Genomic DNA, 14,202 nt, shown 5'->3' with positions numbered 1-14,202 from the left:
CAATTGGATTCAATTTCAACCAAATCGAGATGTGGAAGACTCTGGTAGCCCTATTTGAGGAAATGGACAAGGGGAAAAATCGGGTTAGACAACACGAGCGAAACTGAGGAGCACCAGACGGCGCAAGATAAGCAACCGTATTTTGGCGTTGCAAGATTCCATGGCCGTAGTTTTTTAAAAGCGAGTTGGATAGCACCTAGCCAAAGCCGCCTTACAGCAATCAATAAAATAAGCATAAACTATTTTTCAATTATTTTCAATATACTTTTTATCTATGTTTTCCACACTGTAATAGCTAAAACTACATTACTTGTGGGACCTTTTTTTTTTTTTTATTAAAAAAAAAACCAAATGAAAATGGAGTTATGTTTAGCGATTTCCTTCGCAATTTGTGAGGTTTTCAACAGTTTCCTTGGAGGCAACCAAGTGTACGAAACAAGCAGATGCTATAAAAATCGAATTATGCATTCAAGCCAATCCAAGAGACTGATACGCTGGACCACCTGATGTCTCGTCTATGACATGATTCGCCAAGGTGGTTGTGCTGTCTCTGGGGCTGAGCAGCAACGTGCAGGCTCAAAGCCACCGACAGGGGAACGCGCAATTGGTCCTTGGGTCTTTTACCATGGTGCCAAGGCAAGTCAGTTCAGCTGAGGATTCCTTGAAAGTTGGCGAACCATTGCGGGCGGGCGCTTCTAAGAAACCCCTCACAGCCCTGGAGATTCCATTGTGTGCGATTAACGTTATTTTTGGTTATTTTTGGTCGTGGGTGGAAAAGGCTAGTGAAACTGTTTAATCCCCCAGTCTTTCTCATCTCTATCGCGAACTAGCATCGCCAAATGGCTTCATTTACGTTTGGCAGCTTTGGTGATATAATTACCTTGACGCAGATTGCATACAAGTTGTACGATGCAATTGACAGCAATGGAAGTATCGCTCAACACATTTCCGTGTCGAAAAAGGACCTCCAAACCTTCCTCGGCGTGTGCGCCTCGATTGAGCGGGCCTTTCGTGGAGGCACCGCCATGAGCGAGGATGATGTGGCGGCCATGAGACAAGTGATTGATGATTGCCATGAATGTATCAACAGTTTTCAAAAATACCTCGACAAGTTCAATGACCGTCGCCAGCGCGTGAGGCTCGTGCGCCGAGTCCAGTTCTCGCTGTTCAAAAAGGACAAGATAACTCAATTTGAAACCCGCATGCGGCATCATGGTGATATGCTCGGGCTGATGCAGGCCAAATACTGTTCACAGGACCTCAAGGCGCATATCACCAATTCACTAGAGCCCTGGGACCAGAAACCGATGCGATTTCAGGATGCCCTCGGTCGCCGTTATCCGGTACCGCTGGAAGTCTGCAATACTTTTGACGTGAGTAGTAGTTAGAGGGGCATTCTGATGTAGTTCGAGCCACTGATGTGTCAGAAGGGCTTCTTGAGCTTCCTCGAATTTGCGTTCAAATCAGATTCATCTATCCACTTGGCAGTACAACAACAGCGATTCTGGCTCATTACGCCCAAATCTTGGGATTCGCAAAGTTGGTACATTGTCCAAGAAGGCGACTGGAAGTCTATAGCCAGACCAGGCGCTCAGCTTGGCATGTCCATTGTCACTCTGAAGCGACTCAAGGCAGATGATCGTTATCGAAAACTCATCATGCCCGACACGACAAACAAGCTCCCCGAGATTGAGGTCCAAGACAAGGATGTAAAAGAGCCCGAAGAAACAGAGTCCGAAGACTTTGACTCTACAACCAAGGATGAAGAAGCAAGTGATGGTGAAGTCACACCTCCCATACAGATGGACGAGGTCATCGCAAGCCTCAAGTTTGACGAACCAATGCCACCATGGGCGCCGTATGATCCCAACACCAATTTTCAACTGTTGTGAGTTATATCACCTCTTGGCTGAATCTTTCTCATTGCAATCAACTAACTCCATCAGATCACCCATGGAGGAGCTACCAAGCTACGCATTTGTGGACGATGACGACGAATTGTGGCTTGGCTGCTAAATAGAGAGACGCTTGATCCAACAAGACGCGCTGAGGTGCATCGAAGCCCTCATTATAAGCTCCTCACGATAGGTTATGCAAGTGGCTCGATCAGATATCAGAGAAAACGCTTTCTATCTTTTTTCTTTTCTTCTTTTATTTTTTGGTTCATCTTGTCACTCCATATCTGGAGAAAGCTTGTCCTACAAATTCTTTCGCTCCCAGCCTCCCTCACTTTCGAATATCTTGCCAACCGCCTTTGAGACCGCCAATAGATGTCTATCATGGTACCTAGGAGCAACGAGAGAAAGGCCGATCGGCATGTCAGCTTCGCCCTTAAATCCAGGGATATTGGTAACTGGTGTATGGAAACCCTATCGAGCATTAGTCAAATGATTCAAGGTTACTACTATTCATGTCAACTCACAGTCCATATGCTGTTGAAAGAGGCGCTGCCTGTGCTGTAGAGACCGACGGGCGCGACATCGGGTACACTCGGTGTCAAGATGGCGGCGTACCGGCCAGCAATCGCGTCAATCTTGGGCCTCAGCGCAGCCATGCCATCAAAGGCCTTGAGCTGGGCGGCGCGCGAGATCTTGTGCTCATTCTCCACGTGTCCGCACAGGAACGGGTGCAGCTTGTCCTTGGCCGTCTTGTACTCGGGCAGGTAGGACACTCTGCCCTCGCTGTGGAGGAGGATGCGGTGGAACTCTGGCGCCTCGTTGAACTCGGGCGGCAGCTCAATCTCCTCAACCTCGGCGCCGTGGTCTCTCAGCAGCTTGGCGCCGAGCTCCATGGCGGCTCTGGTGCCGGGGCCGGCTTGGTCCCATGCCGTGGTCTTGACCACGGCGAACTTGGCGCCCTTGACCTCGAACGGCGCACCGGCGGCGGGCTCGTCGTCCTCGAGCGCAAAGACGTCGGCCAGGAGCTCCAGGTCCTCGACACTGCGGGCGTAGAGGCCGAGGGTGTCAAAGAGCAGCGAGTAGATCTTTTGGCCCTCGCGGCTGATGGAGTTCCAGGTCGGCTTGAAGGCGTAGATGCCGTTGAAGGAGCCCGGGCGAATGGTGCTTCCGCCCGTCTGCGTGCCCAGTCCGATCGGGGCCTGGAAATCGCCCACGGCGGCGCCCGAGCCCGACGACGAGCCACCCGGGGTTCGGCTGGGGTCGTGCGCGTTGGACGTCTTGCCACCGTACAGCGTCGAGGCGAACTCGGTGGTTGTGGTTTTGCCCAGGATCAAGGCTCCGGCGTGTCTCAGGGTGAGGATGGAGGCTGCATCTACTTTTGGTGCATCTCCCTCGTAGATTGGCGAGTTGAATTGTGTGGGCATATCTAGTAACACAGTCAGAGCTTCATCCCATGCTTTGTTTTATTTTTATCCCGGTGCAAAATTACTGCGCCAACGTACCCTTGGTATAAATGACATCCTTTACCGCAATGGCGACTCCATGCAGCGGACCTCGCTTCTCCGGCGGCACTTGGTCAAGCTTCTTTGCTTGCTCAATCACAAGTTCCGGATTCAGGTAGGCCCATGCCTTGACGGCCTCATCTCTCTTTTCAATCCTAGCAAGCAGAGACTTTGCATAGTCTTCGACTGTCAAAGAGCCGTCCTTGAATTTGGCCAGCGCCTCAGTCGCTGTAAGCTGCCAGGGCTCCATCTTTGCTTGTTGTACTAGACGTGTAGGATTAGCGGGTTTTGCCGACGGCGCGGTTCCAGTGAATCAATCCTCTAAGGAATGTCGTTGTAGTAAGCAGTACAGATTATGCCGCGCAAATGGCCCTCGTTGTTTGAAACTCTTGATAAATCCAAAAAAGGCTCTCAAGTTTGTATTAATGTTTTTTTCAAACATTATGTGTTTTATGTGGTTAACATCATCCGCCGGGCCGGGATCGGAGTGGTAGGAGTGCCTCTTATCGGGCATGGCTATCGGTGCCTCGCCCGAAGACTTTAGTGACGATGGCGTGCCCCTCTAGATGCTGATAAGCGTATACTCGTAGTAGTCGATCGCCGAACCGCGACCCAACCGTCGGCTGTGCGCATGCGACGGATTTCAATTATTTCCGGATCTTTCTTCCACTGCACTGCAATCACACAAAGTACATCATCCATAGGATATGTATTTTGTATATTACGCCTCAGCGACAATGATAAATTAAGAGTGCGTAAAGCGTAGTTTTTAGCGATCCATCTTTGAGTAATTTATATCTGTTGCATAATATGTAGAATCAAATTTATTACTCTGCACCTATTCATTTCACATTCGTCTTCAGCCCCCCCCCCCCCCCCCCCCCCCCCCCCGTCGTCGGTCAAGCAGCATCTCTGGGCAGTCCAATCTAGCGCATTTACGCAAGGCAGCACAAGTCCACTTCTGTGCGACCTGACCGTACGCCGACTTAAAGGATACATCGTGGTCGCTCAAGCAATACCAATGATCTTGGAATCGTCTTCTGTCTCGCATCCAGACCTTTGAGATGCCATGTCGCTCTCGTGGCCACCGAGATGAGTGAGTCGTGTTTCGCACAGCAGAGTCTCGTCTCCCGGCCCAGTTCGTCTCTTTGGGTTTCTACCAATCTTGCCAAAAGTGCCGGGATTCCTCGAGTTGTCCAGATTGATATCGTCTTGTCCAGACTTCTTTGCGGTCGAGCCCATGACGTTTCCAAACATTGGTGCAATCGCCGGGACGCAGACAAAGACGATGCCGAGACTAGACTCGAGCACCGAGCACAGCTCCGCAGGCGCCCAGTACCTACCCCAACAGCTTGTTAGAGATCTGGTGATCAGAAAAGGGAGATGCTTTTGCATGAAATATGGCCAACTCACCAGGCAAAGTCGGTATTATTTATAGCAATCGCATTTGTTACCTGTCTGGAGATTGTCCCACCGATCGCAAGGGTACCAAGACTAAACATGATGCCCAAGAGAACTAAACCTTGTTAGCCACGAGTCTACTGCCGTCGCCATGGGGTCCACTACATTCATACTTTTACGTTTCCTGTTCATTTGCATATCCTTCAAAACCATGACCGGCGCAACTGCCAGAAAGAGATCAGATATGATGAAGAATGCTGCATTGTAATAGTTGAATGCAAGAATATCAAAGCATTTTGGTCCGCCAAACTCTGCGGAATTTTCCCAGATTATGGAAATGGGATCGCAAATAAATGCTGCTACTGCCTGAAAACATTGTCAGCGAGCTTTACTGGCTAAATCTCTTCAAGATCATAGCTTCTATTAAGGCACCTATAATAGACGACGAAAGACCCTGACCAAGGATGACGACCAGTGCTACCCATAGAACCTTGACCTGCGCCGGGGTTACGGCAAGACGCAGGTATAGAGACACGATGCTAGACTTTATACAGCCCAGCTAAAAGAAATACAAATAATCTGAGCCAACCACGGCCACTAATATATTATAAGTCGTTAGCTGCCATCCTAGTGTAATGCTCCTTCTTTCCTATAGAACCCACCAATACTATGCTTGACAGTATTTCAGTGGCATTGGGTAGTTTCGCCAAATCAGCGATATGCCAGCCAATGCCAGATTGAAACTGTAGCTTGACGGAAGCAATAACAACAACCTCTGACGCCCATGCGGCTAGTATAAAGCAGTCGTCCAGGCCGATTCTGCGTGATCGTATTGTGCGCACATAAATTCTGTAATGTTTCGTTAGGTCTTCATTGATGGAGTACTTTTACGTTTTGAAATGGCAGCGTTACCTTAGCATGACAGCTATTGTGCAAAGACCGAAAAGTACATAGCAGCCTATTCGCATTGATAAATGATTTTCTGTTCCAGGTGCGAAATCTGCCTCTGAGACCGCCATCTTGAAGGCGTCAGGAAAAGTACCAGGACCAAGATAACATCAGGGAAACTATTCTTGAACCGAGAAGAGCGATTTTTATCATCTATGTCCAATCAACATGTAGGGGCCCTGAACAGCCAAAATCTGTAAATCTGTTTGCCTGTGCATTGTTTTTCATGGCTAGGGGGGTATGAGGGAAGCTGTCACCCAAAGTTGGTGAGGTTTTCTTACGCGAAATTGCCCGAGAAGATATTTGGCTATGTATTTCAGCAATCAGAAATTAGTCATCCCTTGCTTCCCCAAACAAGGGTGGCCGTGATTGAATGGAAGAAATCTCCATGGTTCCCTTGAGCTGTCTCACAAAATCGACGCAGAGAATAATGTCAATCATGCGTGTCCTGATCCAGAGCCCTGAGAGGATGCCAAGAATCCTCTTGGGAGCAAACCTACACCCTCAGTCTATCACCTGGATATTGTGCGCTTGGGCATCAAGAGTCCCTCGATAGACGAGATCTTGCAACGAAGCCTCTGATTTCATGAAATATCCAAAAATTATGCACCTTCGGGTATTGCGGCCACGGGTAGTCTACCTCAGGAAGTCATCCGCTTGGCCAACGGACTTGCATAGGTGCCCACGTCGGCAAGCGTCGAATCATTGATTTAGTTGGCAATCTCAGAATTGCACATCCCAGCTTGCATGGAATTGATAAGTCGTTCAATCATTATTCGCTTATTGGCATGTGGGTAGCATTTCATGCCAAAAGAAGTATGCCGGGAAGCAAGGGGGCCTCCCGTCACTCCAGCACCAGGTACCCGGCCCGATGGTTCTTCTCGGGTCTGATTGCAATTACATATATACTGTAATCCACTGCCTGGGGGTAAGCAGAGTGAAGCCTGAGTTGATTGCTTATCAATTCCCCCACGGAATCAACGTAATCAAATGCTAAATGATCAACATGTTTACCAATCCGTGGGCATCATAAGTTGTGAATACAGGACATGGCCACATGCGTAGCAAACTTCTCGGCGGCCAAGTAGTATATGTAACCCAGGTGCCGAGGAGGGGAAAAGAAGTGTGCGAACCCCGTCCGGAAAGACGGGGCCGGTTCGTTCGTGCCCCATCGAAATATTGGACATGCTCCTGCAAACGGATTAGCCTACGACCTCATCCCCTGTATTGCGCAGATTTGTTGGTTTGTTTGTTGTATGTCATGCAACTCTGTGGAGCATCTGCATGCGAGCTGGGGAGGAAACACCACCGGATTATCGTCGTGGAACTTTGAAGATGAGATAATGTGAGAATAAGAGGAGCGAGTCCAGTAGTACACCAGCGTCGTGGCAGTTCTTGAATTTATTGTATCGTGGCAGATTGAGCTTCTTTCTTTGAAGTGCATCGTTGAAAGAAAAAGAGTCGTCGCATATCTGGAATCCTGATAATGGCATCATTTGTACCAAAAAGCGAAGTGGCCGCGGCGGTCGGTAACGTAACAGCGGCCATGGGCACGCTCGAGGCGGCTTTGACTGACGGCGAGGAAGCCGTCGCGCGTCGCCATCTTCGCCAAGAGGCCATGAAGCTCCTATCGTCCCTCGGAGATCCAAACGAAGATGTCTGGCCACGCATCTATCAGGTCAACGTCAGCGCCGTCATTGAAATCTTTACTAACCTGGGTCTATGGGATGAGTTTACCAAGAGCACTACTATAAGCCTGGCTACGATTGTCGACAAGACTGGGGGGGATGAGGTCATGATGAGTTAGTTATCTGTCAAGCACCGAGTGATGAAAAACATGATAATAATGCTTTGTATAGCGCGCCTCCTCCAACAATTGACTGCAAGTGGCATCTTGAAGGACTCGCCCGGGCCAGAGTATACCCTGACCGCTCTGGGGAAACCATATTTGGATGAAAACCACAGAGCCTTCAATAGTTTCCTGCTTCAAGAAGTTATTCCATCCATCGTAGCCATGCCGCGGACGTTGGCGGAACATGGATTCAAATCACCCACCAGAGAGTCGGGCACGCCCTTCAAGTGGGCAAACGGCGAAGAGCTGTGGACCTTTCTCGGCTCACATCCGCAGCGAGCACAAAACATGGTCAAGGGCATGAAGTCGTTGAGCACCGGAACCCTCGCCGGCACCGCGTACCCCTTTGGCGAGGAACTCGGCAAGCTGGACGTTCAGGACGGCGACGTTGCCATTGTGGACATTGCCGGCGGTCAGGGCCACGTCATGGAGGAGGTGCGCAAGCTGAACCCACAGCTCAAGGGCCGCTTCATTGTGCAAGATCTGCCTTCGACGTTTGAGGCGGTGCCCCGTCCGCCCCCAGGGGTCGAGTTTATGCCCTACGACATGTTTACAAGCCAGCCCATCAAGGATGCGCACGTCTACTACTACAGACACATTTTCCACGACTGGAACGACGAGGATGTCAGCCGCTTCCTCCAGCAATTGCTGCCAGTGCTCAAGGCGCGGCCGCGGAGCAAGTTACTGCTAGTGGACTTGGTGCTTCCGGACCTCAACGTTGGAATCTACGAGGCGGCAAGAGACATATCAATGTTCCCCATTGGTGGTTTGGAGAGAACAGAAAGGCAGTGGCAGAATCTGCTTGCAGCAAATGGCTTGAAGATCAAGAAAATTTGGAGGGGGACCGAACCTGAGGCTTGTGTGGAGTGCGAAGTGGCGTGAGAAACAAAACAGGAAGAATTAATGTAATTCATGTTTGAGCTTTGGGACTGACTTGTTTCCAAAATATTCGATAAATCTAACGAAATTACATTATACATGAGAAATGATAACCGCTGAGCCACTGATAAACCATGCACCGAAACGCCTGTCCCTGTCCAAACCCGTTCCTTTTATGCCATTTGAATTCTATTAAAATCGGTTCAGAAGTGTCTCTTCTAGCATCTCATCCTCATAGACGCTCTTATCCTTGAGCTGCACAAGCTTGCCTCCATAGATGGCCTCCTGTAAGAAGCGGGTAGCCTGGGTCTGGCGAGCGGCAACCTTGACTTTATAGGCCTCGTATTGTTTCTCGGTGACTGTAGCAAAGAGATATTTGGGGTGAACTCCAATAACTTGGGCACCCTTCTGTCCGAAACCGAACGAGGTTACGCTAAAGGCCTTGATACCCGTCGGTGTGCTATACGTCTGCGACGGGAAGAAGAGCAGGTCTCGGCTTCGCAAGTCGGCGTCAATGTTGTCAGCGTTGCGGTTACCCGGAATCAGACCCGTGTTGAGCATCTGGAGACATCCATTTACGGCAAAGGCACCTGCATCATATACAATTAGCATTCACGTCATGGATAGTTATCATGTTGAATAGGAAGAACTTACCAGCTGCACCCTTTCCATGTCCCAGAAGACTCTTTTGCAAAACGCAGGGCAAAACGTTGCCTTGAGTTCTACCGAGGAAGGACAATTGACTCTGTACAACCCCCGTTTCGTTGGTGTCATTCTTCTTAGTACTTGTGCCGTGCAAACTGGCGACGCTGAGATCATCAATGGTTAGACCCCAAACAGCCAGGGAACCACGCAGCGGCGAGATGGAATCATCGTGCTTCCAGAACTCATTGCCATATGTATTCTGTGCCTCCTTGAAGGCACGCTGTGCATCAGCCTCAATATCGCGACGGCACTGCTCGGCAAATTCGTCCGTCGTGATGTTGTCATCGACAACAGTATCAACCGAGGTACGGCGACCCCTCATGGAAAGAAGGCGCTCGTTGAGCCAGGTCAGCTCCATGTCGCGCTTCTCCTCAATCTGGTGAAGGCGATGAGAGAGATGTCTACGGCGGTGTGCAATATCGAGGAGAGGCGACATAAACTTGTTCTGCTTCTCGCTTGCGATCGTCAATACACCCTTGCCTGGAGCAGGGACAGATCGACCGATCTTGTCAGAGGCCGTGTGCGTCAGCGCGATGATGCCACGAATTGGCAAGCCCATGTCAAGCGCCAACTTTGCGGTGGTCAGCAGTTGAATACCGCATCCCTCGGCCTCGACAAAACCGCCACGTGTAGTGGTTGTAGGTCGGGAAGCCTCCTTGGGTGTGCGGCCTGCAGCTGCATCCTTCTCAGCATTAATGGTGGCTTGCATGTTGGCGAATTCACCCGCGGTGTCGCGTTCTAGGGCGTCTGTGCCACCCACGAGCACTGCCTTGGCCTTTCCATTCATAATCAGGTCATAGCCAGTGTCAAGACTCTCGAGCGAGGTGGCGCAGGCACCAACTGGCGTACGAATGGGTCCAGAAGAGCCAACGAGAAGCATGTTGATCCACGCGGCAGTGGTATTGACGAATGTTTCTGCCAGGATATCCTTCTGAACTTGGCGGTCAAGGAATCTTCTCTTGAACATCTTCTCGAGAGACTTGACACCTCCAAGACTGGCACCGACTGCATTGCCAAGGTCGGAAACATGAATGTGCTTGTATAGTTCGTAGGGATCCGTGATGCCAGCCGACAAGAAGGCCTCTACGGTTGAGACTAGGGCGTAAAGTGTGATCGGATCAACCTGGCCAATGATATCCTCGGGAATGCCATAGATTCTAGGGTCCCAACCAGTTGGAAGCTGTGCTCCGACTCCATTCTTGAAAGTCACAGCTTTTGGAATCATGAGAGTTGTACCCGCCTTGAGAGAGACGGAGAATTGACCATCGGGGGTTTCGGTGATGACAACTTTTTCACCATGCTCTCTCTTGAAGTCCTCGGCGGTCTCAAGCGAAACCTCAAAGGGTTCCAGGTCCTCTGTGATGACAACCTCGTGGAGGACCTGTTGCTTATCGGGGGTTGTAAGGTCGTGCTCTTGTGACTCAATAAGACGGATACCAGTATGCTCAACAATGTAGTCCTCATACTTGGACTTGACATCAGAATCGGCAATGGGAGCCTTGGTCTCTGCATCGATCCAGCCACAGTAGTCTTTACCCTGAAGCGGGCCGTTGTGGTACTTGATGAGGCCCATGATCCATGCAAGCTCGACGCAACCATCGACTGAGAATGTTCCAGAGCATTCGGCTTCCCAGCGTGTTCTGGCACTACCACAGGGACCTAAGTGATGTTAGTTGAAACAATATCAATAATCCAGAGCCATGGCTTACCAGATTCACCAAATCCAACAGCTACCACAACTCGCTCTAGATCAACCATACCCTGGAGGTTAGCTGCGAGAGGCTTGAGCTCCTTGAAATCAGGCAAGTTGACCTCCTCAACGTGAATCTGTGCCTTCTTTAAGAGCTTCTTGGGTTCCGGAACAGCAGAGATATCTTCGCCCGACTCGATGGCCTCTTCTTTGGCAATGGCTTTCTTGATCTCGCTCTTTGAGTTGATGTTGTCTTGAATCTGGTCCAAGACTGGCTTCAAGTTCATAGAGGCTGACAAGCCTCCGGTCAGATCAGCCATCAGGGGCTCGAGGTCACAGAAAGACGCCACGCTAGAGTCCATGAGACCAACGATATGCCAAGCCATCTCAGAAGCCGAGAACGTGCGAATGCCCAGATCCTCTTCGATACCAGTTGCAAGGACATCGTTGTTGCTCATCAGACCAGTTCCTCTAGTCCAGCCAATGACAGTTCCGCATAGTGTCAAGTAGTCATTCCAGTCTTCAGACCACCACTTGTTCATCAGTGCTTCAAGACCAATCTTTGACTCGGCATATAGGCCATCCTGACCAAAGATGCCGTGGTTGGGCGACAGAGGAAGCAGAACGTGAGTCGGGTGGGTCTCAATGCGCCGTTGTGCCTTGTTTGATTTGACCGCACCCAACAGCCTGACCAAGTTGGTAAGCATCACTCGATGAGCCAATTCGGACTTGTCATCAATTCCATCCACAGCCCGACCAGCTTCACCAACAGCGGCGAAAGGAATGACATGGTCAAGATCCCATCCAAGACCTCCTTTGGAAGCATCGTCGTAGATGTAATTGACCAAGTTTTGAATGTCTTGGTTACTACCACCGTTGAAGGGAGCTACCACAAGTTGCGATTGTCGGGCACCGTGCTGGCGATACAGGTCCTGGTAATAGTCCACAGTCGCCTTTGAGTAGGAGCTGGTGGTGACTAGCACTTTTCCACCGGCAGCCAGCGACATGGCCACAATCTCGGAGCCGATGGAGTTCTTTCCTGCGCCAGTCACCAGTATCGCCTTCTCATTGAACGAGACACCTTCGGTAGACGCTTTCTGGAACCATCGTAGGTACCCGTTGGTGATGTCGTCATTTCGGCGCCAACCACTTCGGCCCTTGGTCTGAAGCTCAGGGGTCCATTTCAGACTCGAAGCACCGGGATAGCTCCCCGCCGGGGATGGGCCACCTTCAACATAAACTGGGCTTGTGTACGTCGAACTGAGAGGTGAGTCGGCGCCCGACATTGTTCTGGCAGGGTGACGGCTGAAAACCGCCTCGGACACTGAAGGAGTGGATATACCTGATCGGTAGGAGAAGCCGTCAATGTTGGAGCTAGCGTCATCACCATCGTCCAGAGACATGACGGACATTGCGTCCGCGGTGCGAGAGATACGAGGCATCTCATGGACTGAGATTTTGCCCTTGTCATCAATGTGCAAGACTGGCACGGTGGAGACTACTGAGTTCTTGAACGATGGCTGTCGCTTAGCATTGGCAGAAGTGCAAGCTCTCTGCAGGTCTTGCAACCATTCCTGAGTAACTTCTTTTCTCGGGCTCTCGGGAAACTCCTTAAGCGTGCGCAAAAGATAGCGTGTAACATCCAGTAGTTGCGGCGTCACTCGAATCGGGAATTTGGACAAGCGCTCTCTGATCTGAGCTTCGAACTTCTCGGCCTGGCCGGCCATGGCAGTGGCAAAGAGAGACAAGATGTCCTGCACGACCCAATTCCAGTACGAGTCGTACTTTCGGATCTTCTTAGTGTCGAACTTTGGGGCAATGCCACGCTCATAAGCTTCACCATGCTCCGCACTCCAGGCATCGATCTTACTTTGTAGTTCTTCAATCATTGCTTTTGACTTCTTTCCCTGGATGCCCGCCTCCTGGAGGTCGAATCCGAGACGTTTTGCGTACAAGTCAAGCAGTGTCTTGTCCTGACCGCGTTGCTCCTTTTGTAGAGCGTGCAGGGCTTCGGAAGAGACTGTGGCGGTACCAGCAGACTGGCCTTGTGTGCCACCGGATGAAAGGCTGGCAGGGTCAACGCCGACACTGCGCAGAACATCCTGGGCGACGTCATCCAGAAACGAGTGAAGTTCCTTCTCGCCAGGCAGCCTAGAGCTCGGCTGGCGAGCGACAACTAGGAGCAGTGCGCGGTCTTGGAGGCCTTGCTTGAAACCCCAACGGCCATCGAGGTAGTTGCGGAGACTGGCAATGTTGGAGCCTGCGGGCAATTTGGCAGATGCGGCTTTACCAACTAGAGCATTGGTGCATGCTCCCAACTTGCTACCGACACCAGAATCAGCCAGATTAATACCGAGATCTGCGAGAGCAATATCCTCTGGTTGATCCGGCAGAGATCCAAACTCTTTAGTCAGATCACCGATGATCTCGTTCTGGACAGTAGATCTCCCTGTGCTTCGTTAGTACAAGAAAATTACATTCTTGTGCAGTGCAACTTACCGCCACAGAGTGCCTTGATAGTCTGGTCCTTGGAGATATCTCCGACCGATTTCTTCAGTGCAACAGCCACAAGAGTAGAAAGAGTGTCTATGGGTTCGAGAGCCTTGTCCGGCACCGAAACACCCTGAGGGACAGGTGCTGCCGGAGCAGGAGCCACAGATACGGCAGCAGCGGGAGTTGGGGCGGCCTCTACAACTGCAGGCGTTTTGGATGTACTAGCAGCAGCCTCTTCTGCCTGTATCTTGTAGTATATAGCGTCGACATTCTTTTTGTAGCTGAGCAACTCACGTTGCAGGCCACGTGCAATATCTTGAGATTCATATCCAGCCTTGAGAGTCTTCTTGGCCATGTTCACCAGTGTCTGTGTTACATGATTAGTTTCTTGTGGATCGGCAATTACATGGCGAGTTACACACTTCTGCAGGTCCAATCTCAACCATCCTCTCCGTGGCAAAGTCGCGGAGAATGGTATCTTGTGTGTCGATCCTGGGAATTAGAGTCAGTGACTTATTGTACAGATTACTGGAAAATGGTCGTACCATTGTACTGGAAAGCAAAACTGGTGCCTGGAAGTGTATGATTGTGTTAGCAGAGTTGTGTAAAAAGAAAAGAAAGGGGCAACTTGGAAAGACTCACGCCAAGAGCTCAGTGACAAGAATTTGTGTGAGCTCCTGCTCGGTCGGAGTATACTGCGGAGGATGCTCCATGATGCACTCACTAGTCGTGAGAGGGGGAAAAAATAAACAATGAGAAGAAAGAAGGGAACCACAGAGGTAATGACGATTAATCCAAATGTATATGCTATGCCCAAGATGAAGAGAAAGAAAA

General features: G+C 50.4%; 5 protein-coding genes across 5 annotated transcripts; 2 read left to right on the top strand and 3 right to left on the bottom strand.

Annotated features, from left to right (window-relative positions):
• Positions 1–839: 839 nt before the first annotated feature.
• On the top strand, positions 840–2,016 carry PFICI_02564 (uncharacterized protein; the record flags this gene model as incomplete). Its single annotated transcript, XM_007831145.1, has 3 exons — positions 840–1,373; positions 1,431–1,888; positions 1,947–2,016. 3 exons carry the CDS (start codon positions 840–842, stop codon positions 2,014–2,016), a joined length of 1,062 nt encoding a protein of 353 aa, XP_007829336.1.
• A 182-nt stretch (positions 2,017–2,198) lies between these two features.
• PFICI_02563 (uncharacterized protein) lies at positions 2,199–3,650 on the bottom strand (the record flags this gene model as incomplete). The annotated part of the gene is made up of 3 exons (XM_007831144.1): positions 2,199–2,369; positions 2,423–3,324; positions 3,401–3,650. The coding sequence occupies 3 exons, from the start codon at positions 3,648–3,650 to the stop codon at positions 2,199–2,201; spliced, it is 1,323 nt and encodes a 440-aa protein (XP_007829335.1).
• Positions 3,651–4,408: 758 nt separating this feature from the next.
• Positions 4,409–4,902, bottom strand: PFICI_02562 (uncharacterized protein; the record flags this gene model as incomplete). The annotated part of the gene is made up of 2 exons (XM_007831143.1): positions 4,409–4,739; positions 4,814–4,902. The coding sequence occupies 2 exons, from the start codon at positions 4,900–4,902 to the stop codon at positions 4,409–4,411; spliced, it is 420 nt and encodes a 139-aa protein (XP_007829334.1).
• A 2,333-nt stretch (positions 4,903–7,235) lies between these two features.
• On the top strand, positions 7,236–8,483 carry PFICI_02561 (uncharacterized protein; the record flags this gene model as incomplete). Its single annotated transcript, XM_007831142.1, has 2 exons — positions 7,236–7,551; positions 7,609–8,483. The coding sequence occupies 2 exons, from the start codon at positions 7,236–7,238 to the stop codon at positions 8,481–8,483; spliced, it is 1,191 nt and encodes a 396-aa protein (XP_007829333.1).
• A 189-nt stretch (positions 8,484–8,672) lies between these two features.
• Positions 8,673–14,081, bottom strand: PFICI_02560 (uncharacterized protein; the record flags this gene model as incomplete). The annotated part of the gene is made up of 7 exons (XM_007831141.1): positions 8,673–9,070; positions 9,135–10,844; positions 10,895–13,320; positions 13,371–13,735; positions 13,791–13,860; positions 13,914–13,940; positions 14,011–14,081. 7 exons carry the CDS (start codon positions 14,079–14,081, stop codon positions 8,673–8,675), a joined length of 5,067 nt encoding a protein of 1,688 aa, XP_007829332.1.
• Positions 14,082–14,202: the final 121 nt, after the last annotated feature.

The sequence above is a fragment of the Pestalotiopsis fici genome (genome assembly GCF_000516985.1).
Source record: "Pestalotiopsis fici W106-1 unplaced genomic scaffold PFICI_Scf_2, whole genome shotgun sequence".
NCBI classification, from domain to species: domain Eukaryota; kingdom Fungi; phylum Ascomycota; class Sordariomycetes; order Amphisphaeriales; family Sporocadaceae; genus Pestalotiopsis; species Pestalotiopsis fici.
Note: the sequence above shows the minus strand (reverse complement) of the source record. Positions and strands in the feature narration are given on the sequence as shown.